A 19,376-nucleotide genomic window follows, 5' to 3' on the forward strand; every position below is an offset into this window, starting at 1 on the left:
AAAGCTGCTTACCAAACCTGGTCTGCTGTTACTACATACGTTTGTTTTCACTGGTCTTTATTAGGTACCCACAGTTCTGTTAGGTGAAGTTCAGAACAATGAAAAGGCATAAACTCTGCTTCTGAGGATCTTGTGAGAACCAAGGGATATTGGCAAGAAAGGAAAAGAGGGTTATGTTGGCTTTAGTGGCGGAAATTGTCCACCTGAATGGCATAGCTTGAAGATTGGTGAGGTTATTCCATATGGCTAGAAGGAAATGAAAAGCTTATTTGCTTTTCTCATTTTTTCCCCTCTTCTATATATTCTTATCGCTTTCCCAATATAAACTAAATGATGGGAGTTGATCCTGTTTATGGTATGTGGCTTAGGGCATGGGAACCTTCACCTTATTTTTTCCTCCTTGAATTGAACATGAAATTCTAATACTACAGGGCACAGGAGAGACCAGGGTTTATGAAGACTGCATATCTTGTGAATCTTAAGTAGAGCTCCTCAATTATTAGGGGCTCAACTTTTTCTCAGTTTTCTAGTCAGTGTGTTACGGTAAAGGAAAGCAGCTTTGAGAGATCAAAATCTTAGCTCAGTGGATACAAAGTGTTGAAGAGGGTGTTGAACCATTTTTATAATAAATATGTTTGTTTTAGAAAATTTAGAAAATATTGGCAATAGCTCACAACAGTGATTTTTTTCATTTGCTATCTTTAATAGTTACAGCAACCCGGTGATGTGATTTCTATTATCATCCCCATTCTACAGAGGAAGAAACCAACCTTAGGGAAATTACTATATTGGTGTTTATTCTTCTCATTTTCCCCCCATATATGCATATACATTTCTTAAATAAAATTTGGATCATACAAAGCAGGTTTTATGACCGATTCTTTCACTTAGGAAGACATTGTGAGAACATTTCTGTTATTAAATTGTCTTTGAAAACAGATTTTAATGTACATGTACTATTTTATCTTGTGAAATTTATTTAATCCAGAATTTTTCAACCTTGAGGCTACTGGCACTTTGGGCTGGATAATTTTTTGTCCTGGGAGAGTGTCTTGTGCATTGTAAATTGTTTCGCATAATCCCTGGCCTCTACCTGCTAGATGTCAGTAGCACCTTTCCCACACCCAACTGTGACAATGAAAATGACTCTACACATTGCCAAATAAATGTCCCTGGGGGACGAAAGTCACCTCTGGCCTTGAACTACTTATTTAACTGTATGTATTTTATGCTTTAAATAATAACATGTGGGTATAGTAAACTCATGCTGAATTTTCTGTCTGAAAAAGTAGACCCATGCCATCCAGATTACATTTATCAGCTCCTAATTTCAGCTACTTTAAAAATTAATATAATTTTTCCTTAATAGCAATATTGCTTCTAAGTTGAAAATTTAACAACATTATCTGCATTCATATAAGAATGTAATTGCGTATCTCTCAGCAGTCTGATGGAAAGGCATGCTGGGAGTAGATTTGACCACAGTTGTTTTATTGTAGATGAATTCCATTATCTTCATGTCACTTTCTTAAAAAGTTTGGTCATTGAGGCAGCTATAATACCTTGTGTTATTAATGGAAACCAGAAGTTACTCTTTCAGCTTGTTTATGTAGTTTTCTTGATACGTTTTGACACTTTAGAAGGATCTATAAAGCCATCTTTCCTACCACATAGTCATCTTTGTGTGTAAATAAAATGATCTTTCTTTAATAGAACTATAGAGTACAGTATTAATAGTTACAGTTGTCTTTTTAAGGAAGTAGCATTCTTTCTTGGGATGAGGTGGGGTGGGCAATACAAAGCTAATTGAAGACTTTACTCTTTGATTAATTTTGAACTTTACCTTCAGGTTCTTTTTTAGGCATCCTTTTTTCTTATCTTGGATCTTTTCTACACGTTATGGAAAACTTTAATACAAATATGACAAATTTGGAGATGTCCTATATTATGCATGTACTTTTAAGTGATAATGTTATAGTTTCAAATAAATGTGAATATCCAGTAATATGTAGCTCCTGTGTATGTTGCCATTTGTGCATGTTGTTAATATGTTAATATCCTGTGGTGGTGACTAGAACTATTCCTTAAAATATTGTTACATGTTTTTGAGACTCAAGATGTGTTTTGATTGACTTGTATTAATTTTAATTATGCTCTTAAAAATTTATTTGTATTTGGTACCAACTGTGTTTTATCTTTCTGTTCTCTCCTCTAATAAATAGTAATAGCAAAGACATATTTTAGTCATAGGGCTTCTACAAATTGAATTATTTATAAAGAGAGAATTTTTTAAAATGCAGATTTCCTAAAATTCAAATGTTCTGATACAAGATTTTGATAGCTGTTTTTATATGTTAAGCTTGTAAGGTCCACTACTAATTTTGGATATTTCAATTCCCCATAGGTAATTAGAGTTCTAGAAAGAATGTTCTAGAGGAAGAAAACCTGTATTTTATAGCTTCATCCCCAGGGTTGGTTATCGATTTTCTTTTTATTAATAGTTGGTTCTTTACTGTGAAAGTTCAAACTGCATGAAAGGTTTTTTGTGTGTGTGTTTGTGTGTGAATTTCTTTTGAGGATATTAGTGTTTCCCTATTGTATCTAGCTTTAAAACATTGGATATTTATTAAAAGGATTTGCCCCTAGTCAGATGTAGTTGATGACATGAAACCAACTAAACCATTCATCTTATTAAAATTCCTGGAGGTTCAGCTGAGGTCTTTCTCAGGTGAAGCTGGAGAGGATGAAGGTCATCTCCACAGAGTGAGATGTGAATAGTTGAGGAGTGCTCCACTGGTGGTGGTTTCTACCAGCGTAATTTGGGCTTTATAAGATATCTCACCTTTCCCCAATCAGTATATTGAGTATCATTTTATTTTGTAAAAACAAAACAGAATGGATTTTAATAAAGAAATGGTATCCAGAGATGACGTTTTAAGTTCTGTATAAGTAGTAACAGTAGGAAATGTAATGATCTTTCTCTTAACCCCTAGAATTCATGTGACACACATTTTTAAAAAGTAAAATTCAAGTCTTCATTTGGTATGTAACCACTGTTCCAGACTATATACATGCCATATAAAATGTATACAGACTATATACATGCCATATAAAATGTGCTAATATGTGAAAGATATAACGTTTAAACAAGAAGAAAAATGTAGAATCCATTCTACACAATTATTTTTGGTTGTAAACACTGAAAAAATCTATTTCTTGTACACAAATTTTAAATTATTAGGTGAAAAGAAATGTAAAATATTCTTGTTGGTATACAAGACCAAGTTAGGTAAACAGGACTTCCTCCATGAAAATTTACCCCATGGTAACACTGTAACAACATTACTAAACAGTTTTTCAGGGAGAAGTCTTTAATTGCTTTAATTTGTTATCCTTAAAAGTAATTTCCTCCTCCTAAGTCCAAAACTCAGTAAGATTGACCATGATGTGACATTTATTTTCAGATAGTGTTTAGAATTCTGTAGGGTGGTATAAAGGACTTGTCTTTAATTAAAAGTGCTCTACACTTAGTAAAAATCTATGTGAGTTGAGGAATTGATTGTTTTTGAAAGAAAGCTGCAAATTTTTCTTGTATGGGTAAATGTCACTCTGTTCATATCTTCGCTTAGCTGCAAGTCAGGACTTGTACTATTCCACTAGGTTGTCATAGAAACGCAGTTAACTGTCAACTCAGACTGTTGATGGTTTTATTTGTAGGTTTGTAGGATTATTAAAATTTAACAAAAATTATTGATTTGCTTTTTATTAACACTGGGTTGTTTACCATGGAAGTCCAAACTGCATGAAAACCTAATTTCTATTATTATTATTTTTTTAGTTAAAGAGAAACTCTATAATCTACTGGATTTTTAAATGTTTTTTATTTAAAGTGTGATATAGAGTCTGCAGCAGCAGAATAACCTCCGCGAATCGTATTTTTGAATCACTTTCTATTTTCTTTGTTTATAGCAAGGAGGAAAAAAAAAAACTTAAAAAATTCACCTTTACCCTGCTTTTAACTTAACATAAAAGATACCTGTCAGAAAAGCATGAAATGGTACATCAAATGCCTAATATTGGAGTTTTCATTTTATTCATGGTTTTTGAAACCCAGTAAGGATGCTTCACTGAGCTGTGTTGTGAAAGTATTTATTTTTGTATATTTATGTGTGAGAAATTTTTAGTTTTCACTTATAAGTAAGACAGGAAAACCTTATTTACAGTAACTTTATCTAATGGTCCGTGGATGAGTGCTTTTATGCAAAATAGTCAAGAGGCTAGAATTAACTTTTCACATTGGATGCACATTTGATGTCCAGACTTGAGCAACATGTGGCATCTTATTATAAAGACTAACACTCAGGATTCAATTTGTATTTAACATGTTTACTTCAGAATGCACACATCATCTTTGCTACATTTAATATTAACTTTGTAATGATTTCTCTTTCTTGCTTGTAGATACATAAGTAGAAGTGTCTGTTGTTTTTTGCAGTTTTCTTTTTTCAAATTTTTTATACTTAGCTAATTAGCTATTTTGTATTAAAAACAGGTCAGTTTTGAGGTGTAACAGCTCCTTGGGTTGGGTAGATTATCACTACCTTTTCATAGATATGTGTAGGCCCTATGGATAACTGTGCGTATACTTCCCTTTTGTTGCTATTAGTTCTTAAAGTTATTCTTGGAAAGTTAATAACAGGTATATCATCTTTGTTTTTAATACTTGCATCTGAAATAAACAGCTAATAGCATATGTATAACAAGGGAATTAAATTTAAGACAGCTCATCAGTAGACACGAAATACTGATTTTAACTGAGCTTATGGCTCTTAAACTATTATTACTGTTCTTGTAGCTAGCCTGCATGATGGCCTCCAGTGATCCTCACCTCCTATTATTCATGCTCTGTGTCTGCCCCTCCCACACTGAATCATGGCTGACCCGTATGACTGAAAGGATATTGTAGAAATGACAGTGTTCCATCTGAGGCCATATGAAACATGGATGGGGCTTCCACTTTGTTTCCTCTTGGATCACTCTTGCTTCATGGACCCCTCCACAGGGCTGCTTGATCAGAACATGGCAAGTGGCTTCCTCCAGAATGAGTGATCCAAGAGTGTTGGCAACTTCTGCCAACAGTGAGGACCAACTTGCCAGCCATTTGATTGAGCCGTCTTGGAAGCAGATCCTCTAACCCCAGTCAGGCCTTCTGATAGTTACAACCCTAGCTGATATCTTGTCTGCAACCCCCATGAGAAATCCTCAGTGAACCACTCAGCTAAGCCACTTCTGAATTGTCTACCCTTAGAAACTGTAAACGAATACATATTTATTGTTGTTTTAAATCAGTACATTTTGGTGGCCAGGAGTGTGGCACATGCTTGTAGTCTTGGCTACTTGGAAGGCTGAGGCGAGAAGATTTCTTGAACCTATGAGTTTGAGTCCAGCCTGGGCAACATAATGAGTCTCTGTCGTTATAGAAAATAATAATAAAGTAAGTAAATCAGCAAGTGTTGGCGTAATTTGTTACACAGCAATAGTTAGCTAATGCACCTGCTAAATAAACATATTTTAAAACATTTTCTAATGATCACATAGTTTATAATTATTTCTAGGTTTAGAACAGGCTTCTGTTGTGATTAGTGGAGTCATTTTCTTAGGAGATTTTGGAGTGTGTTATAGAAGGTATTGACTTTAGAGCACTCACAGCTGAATTTGAACTTTAGCTTCTCCTCTACCCATTGTATGTCTTGAGGAAATTACTTAAAATCTCTGGTCACCAGTTTTTGCTGAAAATCTGTAAAACAGGTTAATTATACTTAACTCTCAGTAGGGTTTGTTTGTTTTTTCTTTTAAGTCAGGATGAAATGAGATATCTAATATTAAGTCTCTAGCATGATGCTTGATATAGTCCATCATTTCCATTAATCCACAGATTAACCCCTTTCCATGTGAAGATCCAATCCCTTGCCCCACAGGTGAAGACTTCTGTAAGAATTTGAGTTTGCAGTCTCTGCCTAGTGTGTCTCATCAGTCTTATAATCTTCCATAGGCAGAGCACTTATTACTCTACAAGTCGTTTTTCTTTTGCCTAATTTTCTTTTTACTATGATGCACCTTAGGTGTGACTTTATATTTATCCTGCTTATTGCAGAGCTTCTTGAGCTTCTTTTTTTTTTTTGAGACCGAGTCTTGCTCTGTTGCCCAGGCTGGAGTGCAGTGGCGCAATCTTGACTCACTGCAAGCTCTGCCTTCCGGGTTCATGCCATTCTCCTGCCTCAGCCTCTCCGAGTAGCTGGGACTACAGGCGCCCAGCTTCTTGAGTTTGTAGGTTGATGTCTTATCAGTTTTGGAAAATTCTGTTGTTATCTCTTTAAATGTTGCTCTTGTTCCTTTCCATTTTTCCTTATCCTTCTGGGACTGTAATGAAAAGTATGTTAGAGCTTTTCACTGTGTTCTACATGCCTCATAGATTCCTTTATATATTTTCCTTCCGTTTATTCTTCTCTGGGGTTCCCTTTGGATATTTTTTTACTCATTTCACTTATTTTGTCTTCTGTTTTGCTAATCTTATATTAAACCATCTATTGCTTTCTTAATTCAGTTAACATTTTCAGTGTAAAAAATTTCATTTGATTCTTTTTTTTTTTACAGATTAGAATTCCGTTGAAAATTTCTATCTTTTCATCAGCTTTCTTTTTGTGTGTGTTTTTTTTTTTTGAACATGTAGTCATAGTTATTTTAAAGCCCTGCTAACTTCAATGTCTAGGTCACCCATTTGTTTATTTTTATGGTCTTTTTTCATCTTGATTTTTGGTCATTTGTTCCTGTCTTATGGCATACCTGGTAATATTTTATTGAATCCTTAGTACTGTACATGAAAAATTGCAGAGGCCCCAGCAGTTTTCTTTCTCCGAAGAGGAGTCACCCTTTTCTTCACTAGACAGTTATGTTGGGGGTTATATACCTTACTCCAATCAAAGATTGAGCTGAGTCAGAGCTCTAAGGGAGTTAAGTTTTTGTGTCCTTTGGGGACCAGGAGTTCCAACTAAGACTGTGATATTCACCAGGATCCAATTTCCCGATGCCTCTTGAACTCTTATTCTTATCTTCTTAACACATCAAGGCAGCTGGTTTGCATTTTTCTTTCTGTTCAGCTTTTTAGCTTCATCCTGTGCAGCTTTAGAACTTGACAGTTGTCTTACAGGGAAAAGTAGCTGTGTAACAAGCTCATGTCTCTGCCCCTCTTCCACTGATATCTTGGCCCCTCAGGTCTCTCTCCAGTTTTGTCACTCCGTACCTGCAAGTGCCAGAAGGTGTGCTGTTTTCCTTACCCCCGGCAGTGGCTGTCTTCCCAGGCAGAGCTTGGGTTCTCAGCCTCTTGTCCTACACCCAGAATTAGTAAATGCCTCCAGGAAGAAAGTGGCTGTAGAATGCCAGCTCAATTCTCTGCTGCCCTGAAATCTTGATCCTTCTAGTTGAGGTTGCCTCAGCAGCCCTTTGATGCCTTGGATAGATATTGTTGTATATTCCATCAAGACTTTCTAGTTATTTGTGGTGGGAGCACTGATGTCCTCAAGCTACTCTAATATTAGCTGGAGGGTGAAGACTATGCAATTATGGTGGTTTGTATGGTTTTTTGACTCTACAAACCACAATAATTGCATAGTCTCTTCACCCTCTAGCTAATGTCAATGAGTAGATTATTTTTATGAACTTCTGTTTTGGCTAGCTTTATGCCATCACAGTTTTCTGTATATAAACTTTTTGTTTCTTACTACTTATTGGAGTAAAATAAAATCTTACTCTGAATCATTATTATAATAATTTTTACAACTCTATTTATTAATTCAAGGCCATTATAATAAATATTGATTACTAACTTTATTCCATAACTATGAGGATTAAGAATAGTTTATGAAGCCATACCAGATAGTAAGGTTGAACATGTAAAGTTAGTGACAATATAACACCAAGTCTGTTTAATCGTTTTCAACTTTTGAATTTATTATACCAGTGAAGTTATAGCAATTGATGTACCTAGACAAGATGAAATACGAAGATTTTAACCTTTAGCTATAGTTGGAATTATTAACATCATTGAAGGAACCATCTCTGGTTCTCTTTTAAGAAATGTGTTTTGAGGTTTTCAAAACAAATAAATCTATGATGGGTGTCATTTTTCTTTGCCATTTGTGCAGGAAGAAGAGAGCGAAGAGGAACCCAAGCTGAAGTATGAAAGGCTTTCCAATGGGGTAACTGAAATACTTCAGAAGGATGCAGCTAGTTGCATGACAGTCCATGACAAGGTAGGGTAGCACTTTCAGAGGATTCTTCTGTAAATTGTTTCTATTGTAAATTTGCCTGTGCTTTGGAGTCCTGATGCTTTTGGTGGTGGCTTTTTACACTGATTCTGTCTCCTTGCCACTACTCTCTTCCTCCTTGCCAACAAAAAACCCCAAATATTTTATATATGTATACACGCCCATTCACACACATACAACACACTCCAAGACTGTATTAAGTAGAATGTAGACAGTGATCAAAGTCAAAGATTTATATGAAATGGGTTTTGGAAACTCTGTCGCTCACTTAATTCCTCAAATTATAAGGATTCAATTAGGAACCTGTTAAGATTAGAAATAACGTGAAGCTCAGTGCTTTTATTTGTTATTCTTTTATTAAGTTATTATTTTATTAAGTTATTATTGGAAAGTATAAGGGATTACATTATAGGTGTTATGAATAGTAGAAATGCCCCAAATTATTACTTATATGAATGAATGAATTTATTCCACATCTGGGTCCTTGCTGTAACAAAGCTCCCACCAACTTTCTGAGTCCAGGGTAAGTACTAGATAGCACCGTTAGCCTATTCTTGGACCAAAACAGTTTGTGTCATATTCAGAATATTGGGGGGCAGGGAGCTTCACCCATTGCTCTCTTCTTCCCTATGACGTTGTAAGTTTTAATCCTTCCACAAAAAGCAAACTGCTCTTGTCTGATCCATCTCCTGGCTTTATCCTATGTTACTAGCAGTGTGGCCTCATCCTCCTGCTTGCTTCCCACCCAGTTCCTTTTTACTTCAAATTTTGTTTCATTGTAAATAGAGTCCTGTACCGCCAACACTTTATTAGAATGTATGCCTTCTTTCTCATGTTTTACCAGCAACCTTCTCCTTTGAGGTGCCAGCCATTTGGTTGCAATGCCATCGACCCCTTTTCATCGCTGCCATTCTCCAACTTCTGGTCCCTTTTCTTCACTCATTGAAGACTGGCCTTGTAGTTCTTCAACCAAATTTCATTCCAGTGACCCTTACCTCTTGCCTGTTTCATCTCCCCACTGATAAGGCCACACTTTGGATGGTGTCAGCACTGGAACTTCAGGAGCTTAGCCTCTGTGATACTCTCTGTTGACCCCTGTTATTCTTCAAGCTTTTGTGCTCATTTTCCCACAAGCTGTATGACTTTATGGAGTCCTGATCTCTAATCCATTCATTCTTTTTCTTTTATTTTTCTGTGTCTATGAAATGGTTGATTATCCTAACTCCTATCTTACCAGCATCTTCAATTCTCTTACATCCCTGTCTTTCTGTTGTGCCCCCAGCCATACTCTCAACCCTGAATTAGTGCTTTCATGACAAGTGCAGCCATGTGCTGGTACAGACTCACACACCTAGGTAAATTTGTCACTAAAAATTGTTCTGAATTATTTGTCCTTTGTCAGTTTCTTAAGTCCTCAGTCCCTCTTCTGAACCACTGTCCCTTCTTTCTTAGAGGATGATGTCATTTCTATGTAAGAAGATTGAAATTGTCAGGTATGAACAGCCTCAATTCCTGACCTCTTTTTCACACCCATTCTTACCCACAGGAGATTTTCTTTCTTTCTTTTATTAATTTTTTTTTTTTTTTTTGAGATGGAGTCTCACTCTTATTGCCCAGGCTGGAGTGCAATGGTGCAATCTCGGCTCACTGCAACCTCCGCCTCCCAGGTTCAAGCAATTCTCCTGCCTCAGCCTCCTAAGTAGCTGGGATTACAGGCACCTGCCACCACACCTGGCAAATTTTTATATTTTTAGTAGAGACAGGGTTTCACCTGTTGGCCAGGCTGATCTCGAACTTCTGACCTCAGATGACCCACCCGCCTCAGCCTCCCAAAGTGCTGAGATTACAGGCGTGAGCCACCACACCTGGCCACCCACAGGAGATTTTCTTTCTCCTATTCATTAATCTTTTGTTCTTCACTTCATCACATTTCCTCCCTTGTTTCCAGAGATGCGTACTATATATTGGAACATACCTAATGCTACCTCCAAGTAACCAGAAATCTACCTTGTATCTATATAGATTTGCCTATTTTTGTGTATTTCATGTAAATGCAGTCAACATTATTTGATCTCTTGTGTTTGGTTTCTTTCACTTAATGTAATGATTTTGAGGGTCATTCATGATGTAGCATGTATCAGTACTTCATTCCTTTTTTTTGCTGAACAGTATTCCATTGTATAGGTATGCCATGTTTTGTCTGTCCATTCATCAGCTGATGGACATTTTGCTGATTCTAAATTCTGGATCTCACCTTTCTTCTCAAAACTTTATCGTGACACCATTCTTTTCCTGTTGATCATTTGTGACATTCCTTTCTGTTTCTTTCACTTTCCTTTCTTTGCCTCCATTTTTCCTTTACATGTTGGCTTTCCTAGGATTTGGTCCATTATCCACATTTCTTCTTAATTTGTACTTTATCTTGGTTTTAAGTCTCAGGATTTCTGTGACCACCTGCACACTGACCTTCACTGGAATAGCATGCATATTTACTTAATTGCCTTTTAAACATCTTTATCTGCTGTTGTCTTTTTACCTGAACCTCAGCATGTCCATAATGAATTCATTTGCATTTCCCTCTAAACTTGGATCTATCTTTGTTCTTTATCCCATTTGGTGGCATCACCGCCTCCTTTGTCACCTAAGCCACGGATGAATCCTTCTCTCCTTTCACCCAGCCATTTCCTAAGTCCTGGTGATTTTCTTACTATTCTTGCTCTGGCTTAGGCTCTTATCTTCTGTTGCCTCCACGGAGTAAATAAAAGAACCTCTTGTGCCTCTAATTTTTCTACTTTAAACCCATCTGCCACCTGGTTGCCAGAATAATCTGCTGAAAATACAGATATTAAAACTCTTGTATGATTTTTCATCAACTATGAAATAAGACCTGAGCTCGTTAATGTTGTATCTAAGGCTCTCTAAGATCTTGCTCCCTGCCTATTATTGGCTTCTGTCTTACCACTTTCTGCCGTAAGTGTGGTGCTCCGGCCACAACACTTGGCTGTTCCTATTCAGAACACCCCATTCTGCTTGATCCACACACATGCGGAGCTCTTCTCATTGTTCAGGTATTCTTTATTTTTCCTAGGAACTAATGCACATACTGTGAACTCGTCTATTTTCCTTCAGATTTGCTTTCACTCTAGTCTGTTCATAACATTCTACTAAAGTAATTTTCCAGAAACCTCAACCTGATCATGTAATCTTCCTTCTTAGAATTCTTTATTGGCTTCTTGATGACTTAATTATTTGGGCCTTCCCACCCTGATTTCCTCTACTTTCCTGCCTTTCATCTCTCCATAAATATTTGAATGCCTCTTATTAGCTGACCTTTCCAACCTTATCACCTGTCTCTTCCCCTGGGCATGAATTAGATGTGTCATCCATAATTTCTTGACTTTATCCTGCATTTTATGTGTCTCTGTGCCTTTGAGCAAGTTGTATCCACTCTGCCTAAAATGGTTTTTACTACAAGCCTACCCTGTCTGCCTTAGTGTCTGTTTTCTAATTTCTTTTTTAAAGTTCAGCACAGCTGTCATCTACTATGTTCCATAGGGTCTTAGAGATACTTCCATTTTAAGCATTCTCTTTAAATTTAATTGTAATTAATCCATTTTTATGTCTGTTTCCCTCATTATACCATAACCCCTTTAAGTCACACTTGGTCATTGTCTAAGCGTATTACAGAGTGTTTTTTTGTGTGTTTGTTGAATGAACCAGTGAATGAATGAAATGGAGAACAAAGTTTGCCTGCCTAGAGGTCAAACTTTATTAACAGTGTATGTAAACCAACTTTGCCAAAGAGCCTGATATTTGGGAAGTGTAATCAATGCTAACTTTTAGAACATGCACTCTTTATCTGAAGTCCATGTTTCTATTTAAGAGGATTCTGATCCAGTTGAGTGTTTTAGCTTTTAATTCTGACCCTAATTCTGCTACTCATCGACTGTTTCCAGGGGAGTCTCATCAACTTGCTGTACTTATTTCCTCATGTGTAATCGAAGGCACTCCCTGCTGTAATGCTTTGAATACTATAAAACACTATGTGAAGGTAGATGATATTAGACAGTTGACCAGATTTAAAATGGACTACTTTTGTTTCCTTTGCGTTGTCCAAAGGACTGCTTATCACCTTTTCTACTTGTTTCCTTACATAAAGTCCAATCTTTATGGATGTACATATATCAGTTACTTAAGTTACTTACATGAAGTTTAAGGTAAAAGCAGTTGTGCTTAGTGGATGATGCCCAATCTGGTAGTATAGAAAATGGGTCAAGTTTCTGTAATTAAACATGAAAGGGTCTAATGAAATTATATTTATTCTTTGCCCATCCTGAATTTTAAGTACATTCAGGTTAAAAAAAAGAAACAAAACTCAATAATTACAAAAGTTTTAAGGCTTTTAATGGCTGGAAGGTGGGTAAAATTTGAGAATTTGTATTTATGTTGTCACATTGGTGGCCATTTTGCATTTTTTGATATATTTTAAGTAGTGGAAAGTATTAGCAAATGATGAAAATATGACTCATCCATAATATTGGTAGTTAAATAACTATAATTGGCTTAGTAAACTTTTTTTTGAAGAGTATATATTTCTAAAAGTGGATAGCACTAATTTATCTAATCTGATAATGAAATGTTTTCCTAAACACAAGATAGCTTGTCATAAAAATCACTGAATCTTTTTTTTCCAAAATGTTCTAACATAGTTTTAATTTTAGGATGAGACTGTAAAGTCAAAATAATTATTTTATGTTTTCTTTCTATTTTAAAGATTAAATGAATGAAATTAGAAATTTAGAAAAAAGAAGGGAAGGAACTAAAACTTGGGTAAATTACATAAAACTTCTAACTTCCATAAAATAAAATGTAATTAGAAGTTCAAAAGTGGCCTTTACAGAGGTGTCAGAGAATGGCAGCATTAAAGCGTTTTAAAGATCCAAGCTCCCTTCTCCCTTAGTTTCCTAACAAACTAAATACAGTATTTATGAGGAGAATCAATATTGTGAAATACTTGGGGTGCAGTGAGCTTTTAAGACCCATTTTTTTTTTTTTTTTTACCACAGATAGCCTCAGAATGGAGTATTGTTTGTTTTCAATTCTTATCGTATGTGGTGTTTTTCTATTTAAATATTGTCAGTGTCACTGTAGAGGTAAAATTACAATCATTTCAGTCCTCTATTTCTGATTAGAACATTCTTTTGCTTTGGAGGAAACATTCCTGTTTGGTTTAACTATTCAGACTAATTTCCCCCCAGAATTACCTATTCCCCCTTTCCCTTCCAGCGCCTAAGCATTAAGCATTGTGTTTTCACCAGGCTTGCTGTCTGCCCTGGATGACTAATCGTCATGGCACCTGGTGCATTCAGGCAGGCCTGTGCAGCGGAATCGTCATACCTAGTTATGTCTGCACACCTGATGTTTTATTAACCAGTATTGATTTTTTTTTACCCTGGGGACTTTTTTCTTCCTGAAAAAAGGCAACCTTGCAGGAGTGAAAGGCATTGCAGGGGATGAATTTCTAATGAACTCCTTCTTTCCCTTTTTGTGACTCCTCTTTAATGTAGCTTCATATTTTAAGTGCCTGAACTGAAATTTCATTTTAAGCAATTCCATTTTGATAAATCCTTTTAAATCTTGACTTTCTGTAAGGTTATTTTTTAAAGATTGTGCTGCTTGACTGAAACACTTAGTAGTGCCTGTAAATTTGAGCATTTCATTATGGGTTGCAGTGAAGCATGCTCACATGCAATGAAATACAGAGAATTTTGGACTATTTGAGTAATGCTGAAGTAAATAAAAAGGAAGAAAACTCTCATGTCATATTTCGGGTAGTCCTAAAGTTTCTTCTGGTTTATTTAAGGTTAGTTCAGAGAATTAAAGAAACAGTAGGAGTTACGACATAAAATGAGTGTGTAGTTCAACAGTTATTTTATGACACAAAAGGGTTTTTATTTTGCATAATATAAACATTAACACTCAACATTATATGTTAACTTTTATAGAAGCATCCTAAAGCTAACTGATGGTATAAGTACACCTGAGATTTTCAGTCTCTCAATATGGCATGGATTTTCCATTCGAAAAAATAATTTATTGTTTGTATATGTCTGCAGCTTAAGCGGTAGCACTGATTTACACATTTGCCATAAATTAGGGGGAGTTTCTGAATCATTCTCTTCTCACTTTGAGTTCAACTGTAGGTTAGTCGTGTTTTCACCGCTGCATTTTTAATTTACTGCCTCAGTCCATCAGGCATTGTGTATAGACTGCATACACACCATTAGTTGTCAGTAGATGAGGGTCCTCATGAGTCATTCTGACAGCTGGCTTGCACTATCACAATAAAATAGGCCCTGTTCTGTTATTTCCCTGAAGCTGGAAACAAGCCTTCTCCAAGGAATGCATATCTTCTGAGACGTTGCAGATGATTTATGCATTAAGCGTCTTGTCTTTAAAAATGGTTTTATTACTACTTGTGTTATTAATATTATTGTTAATTAATTAACTGGCCTCTTTGTTCTTACAGTTTTTGGCATTGGGCACACATTATGGCAAGGTTTATTTACTTGATGTCCAGGGGAACATCACTCAGAAGTTTGATGTAGTAAGTATTCTGTATAAAATAATGTATGAGTTAAACTTCATGTTAAGTATTTGTGTTTTAGAATATTGGTTTACCAGTTTAATAGCATAAAGATGATCTTTATTAATTCAATTAGAGTGCTAAGAGTATAAATTTGAACTTTATAATATATTCTAAAAACTTAAAGGTGAACTTATAAAGAAAGGGGTCTAGATACATGCATTATATATTTTGACTGGGTATCTTTTATATGCAAACTCCATGTAAAAGTCTATACATCTATTTAATTGCAACTTCTTTACTTAATTATAGTCATCTATTTGGCTTTAATTTCGGGCGTTTAGTATACTCCTGTATTCTTTTAAAATTGTGACAATGTAGCATGTCTTGGTGAATTGTTGTTAAAAGAAAAAATGCTGCTTTGTTAGTGGATAATAGTGCAAATTTACATACTCTGGAAGGTTGTGGAATCCTTAAAGTATGAACCCCCTCATTTAGTGACTAATGTCAGTTGTAAGTACATGCCCTGTCTTCTTATTGAGATGCCAAAGGTATTGAAAATTGATTGATCACCTTGCCGGATCAGTTTATCTCTTCTAAATATACAAAGCTAAAATATTTTATGTGACTATTTTGATGCTTGGACTCTTAGGGGATTATATTGATTGAAAGCAAAGAACCAGGCTTTCTTTTTTAATTGTGATTTGGAATCATTGAGGATGAAGGGACTATTGAATTTGAAGCTTGGTTTTGGTGTGTAAGGTGTACCTTAAAGGTGTCGAGAACTTCCATGGTTGTGTAAATATGACACAACCACTTGGTGTGAAAAAGGTGATCATTTCAGGGGACAAATACTACTTTTTTGAAGAAAGCATCAGCACTTGTCAAAAGATCCATCTATCGACATAGTTTAGAAAGGAGATTACAGTTTCTAAAGCTGACACGTTGTATGGGAAAGGAAAAGGGATGCCTTGTTTTGCTGAAAAGAAATGGAACCCTGGAATGAGGACAATCTTTAAAGCAAAACAGACAGGGAATTATGTGCTCTAATCATACTGATGCATCAGGCAAATCCCTTTGAGGCAAGAGGAATATACTTTTGACCCTCCCTCTTCTACCCCCTGGACACTGGACATGCATCTTAATGACCAAAGCATTTGGTATTTCATTTGCCATCCATTAAAACGTTTACTGGGCCAGGGCTCGTTTCTGTGGCGTTGTGCATGCCCCCTCACCTTTAAAAAAGATTGGCTGTATGGTTTCTTAAATTTCCTACTCCCATTAAATGAGTCCCTAACACTCTGCTTCTGTCTTTTTGATATTGAATAGAAATTGCAGTGTTTGCTTGCTAAGGTTCATGGACATATACCATTGGTTCCATTGCCAAAAGTCAGTCCTTGTATCTATTCAGTATAAGCCTTCAGTTATATCTTCTCTCATGTCTGTTTTGTGTCGAGTATATCCTACATCTATCCTCTTTCAGGTAATTTATGGTATCATCCATAAATTTGTCTAAATCTTTCTTCAGTTCTTTTTTCAGTCCTGACTGTATGATATCTTTGAAAATTAAGCTGTCTATAGCTTTGCACCTTTTTTTGGCAAGGGAGGAAGATAGTTTGGTGCTATTTTTGTGTGTTTGTTTACCTTACTCAAGAAGTTGATAGTCTGTTTTTGAAAGTTCTCCTTAGGCCATGGCTTTTTCGTGATCATTGGCAGAATCTGCTGAAGCCAAGCGTATGTCTGCCTAATGACCTGGCAGTTTGCACTCCTAAGTACACATTCAACAAAAATGCTTGCAATGCGTATGTCCACACACACACACACACACACACACACACACACACACACACAGAGATTGTTAATAATAGCTTAATTCATAATAGCCTCTAACTAGAAACAACTCAAATGTCCGTCAATAGTAGAATGGATAATTGTGGTGCATTCTTAGCAAATTAAAAAGAACAAGCTATTAATAGATTAATTTCATAGACTTAATGTTCAGCCAAAGAAACCAGACCCAAATGTGTTCATGTTGTATGATAACTTCTATATGGTGGTCAAGAAAAAGCAAAACTAAACTATAGCAATAGAGTTCAAATAATGGTTTGACCTGGGAAGGAGCACAGAAGAGTCTTCTGGAGTGCTGAAAATACTGTCTTGGTGGTTTTCTCATGATCTACATATGTAAAAACCACTAAGCTATCATTTGAGATCTTTGTACTTTATTCTATATAAGTTGTACCTCAGTAACACACACATACTTGCACGAACACCTATACATGTGTACATGTCTTTGGTTGAGCTTGAGCAGTACTCAAATTTTCCTTGTTTGTTGAAGCAACCCCTTTCTGCTACTCAATATTGAATAGTACCTAATTTCCTAGGTTGACATCCTCTTCAGAGATCATTTTGTAAATGAATCATGACACTGAGGTTATTCTCATGGCTGTATATTCTACAGTTACGTAAGAAGGTTGACAGGATTCTGTTTTATACAGCCATCCTTTGTTGATGCAGAATGACAACTGCTAGAGTGATACTTTATTATGTATATTAATACTCAGATTTCAGAATATTTGAAAGAATATTCAGCATATGTTAATTCAAATACTTTGGCCATAAATTGGTTTTTGAGATTATTTCTAGATATAGCTTTATGTTAACTCAAACCTTAATTGCTAAAGCAATTTTACTTAACTCACAGAGTAAAATAATGTGACTTCAGAATTCTTACAGAATCTTAGATTCCTTTTAAATTCCCACGATATTTATGCCCATATAACCACATTAATCGTAGTATAATCATGCGTCGCTTAACAGTGGGATGCATTCTGAGAAATGTGGCGTTAGGCAATTTTGTCATTGTGCAGACATCATAGCCTCTACTTACACAGACCTAGGTGGTACAGCCTACTGTACACTTAGGCTGCATGGTATAGCCTGTTGCTTCTAGACTACAAACCCGTACAGCATATTATTGTCCTGAATACCATAGGCAACTGGAATACAATGGCAAGTATTTGTGCATTTAAACATACCTAAATATAGAAACGATACCATAAAAATATGGTATAAAAGATGACAAATGATACATCTGTACAGGGGACTTACCACGAATGGAACTTACAGGACTGGAAGTTGTTCTGGGTGGGTCAATGAATGAGTAGTGAGTGAATGTGAAGGCTTAAGACAGTAGTGTACACTACTGTAGACATTATAAACCCTGTACACTTAGGCTAAACTCAATTTAGTTAAACATTTTCTTTCTCCACTAACACATTAGCCTTAGCTTACTGTAACTTTTTTTACTTTATAAACTTTTTAATTTTAAAACTTTTGACTTTATAATAGCACAGCTTAAAGCAAGCACATTGTACAGATGTACAAAATATTTCTTTATGTATTTATTCTATAAGCTCTTTTCTGTTTAGTTTTTTTTTTCTTCTTTACTTTTAAAACTTTTTGTTAAAAATGAAGATTCAAACACTCGCATTAGCCTAGGCCTACCCAGGGTCAGGATCATCAATATCACTGTCTTCCACCTCCACATTTTGTACTGCTGGAAGGCCTTCAGGGGCAGTAACGCACATGGAGCTGTCATCTCCTGCGATAACAATGCCTTCTTCTTGATACCTCCAGAAGGACCTGCCTGAGGCTGTTTTACGGGTAACTTCTTTTTTTTAAGTAGGAGGAATATATTCTAAATACCGATAAGAAATATAGTATAGTAAATACATAAACCAGCAACATAGTCATTTATTGTCATTGTCAAGTATTATGTACTATTATGTAGTACATAATTGTGTGTGCTAGACTTTATATGAGTGGCAGCTGACTAGGTTTGTTTACACTAGCATCATCACAGACATGTGAGTAACATGTGCTGTGATGTTACTAGGCTTCAATGACACAGAGTGATAGGAATTTTCCAGCTCCATTATAATCTTTTTTTATTTAAATGTTTAGGAAAAGATAGCTTGTAAAGCATTACAGTCTTATGGGATGACTGTAGTCTATGGTATAAACCAAAAATAAAATTCTAAGCTCCTCAGTCTACTGAATGGACTCCTCCTCTCAGGATTCGTGAAAAACTAGTTCAGGTCGTGATGGGAAGGGGGAGTCAGACATGCCTCATTATATTCTCTTTTTGGAATTCAGGCACAACTGACCAGCATTAAGACAGAGATCTTAAGACTGACAAAACAGACTCTTTGTAGTATGAAAGGAAATAAGATACCAAATTCCAACCTGACTCTAATATAGCATCACATGACAGATAGCAGGCCCTGAAAGAAGTCAAAGTATTTTACCCTAATATGTATTTATTTGACATATTTTGAAATAGCTGCGCAAAGCTGTCTCTTTTGGGGAAAATTTACATTCTGTAGAGAATCCCCTTCCCTTTCCAGGTCTTTTTCTGATCCTGAAGAGAGTAGCTTAAAGGTCTGAATAGGAAACATTTGCCA

The 19,376-nt window shown here is 35.8% G+C and overlaps 1 protein-coding gene across 2 annotated transcripts in view; it reads left to right on the plus strand.

Annotated features, from left to right (window-relative positions):
- VPS41 (VPS41 subunit of HOPS complex) overlaps nt 1-19,376 on the plus strand; it is a 192,025-nt gene that overhangs the window by 36,792 nt on the left and 135,857 nt on the right. For both annotated transcript variants that reach the window (XM_030795990.1, XM_030795989.1), the window contains exons 3-4: nt 8,202-8,309; nt 14,854-14,931. In XM_030795990.1, the coding sequence (XP_030651850.1) occupies nt 8,202-8,309; nt 14,854-14,931 (186 nt within the window). The remainder of the gene's footprint in view (nt 1-8,201; nt 8,310-14,853; nt 14,932-19,376) is intronic.

This window comes from Nomascus leucogenys, chromosome 17 (assembly GCF_006542625.1).
Source record: "Nomascus leucogenys isolate Asia chromosome 17, Asia_NLE_v1, whole genome shotgun sequence".
Classification (NCBI taxonomy): domain Eukaryota; kingdom Metazoa; phylum Chordata; class Mammalia; order Primates; family Hylobatidae; genus Nomascus; species Nomascus leucogenys.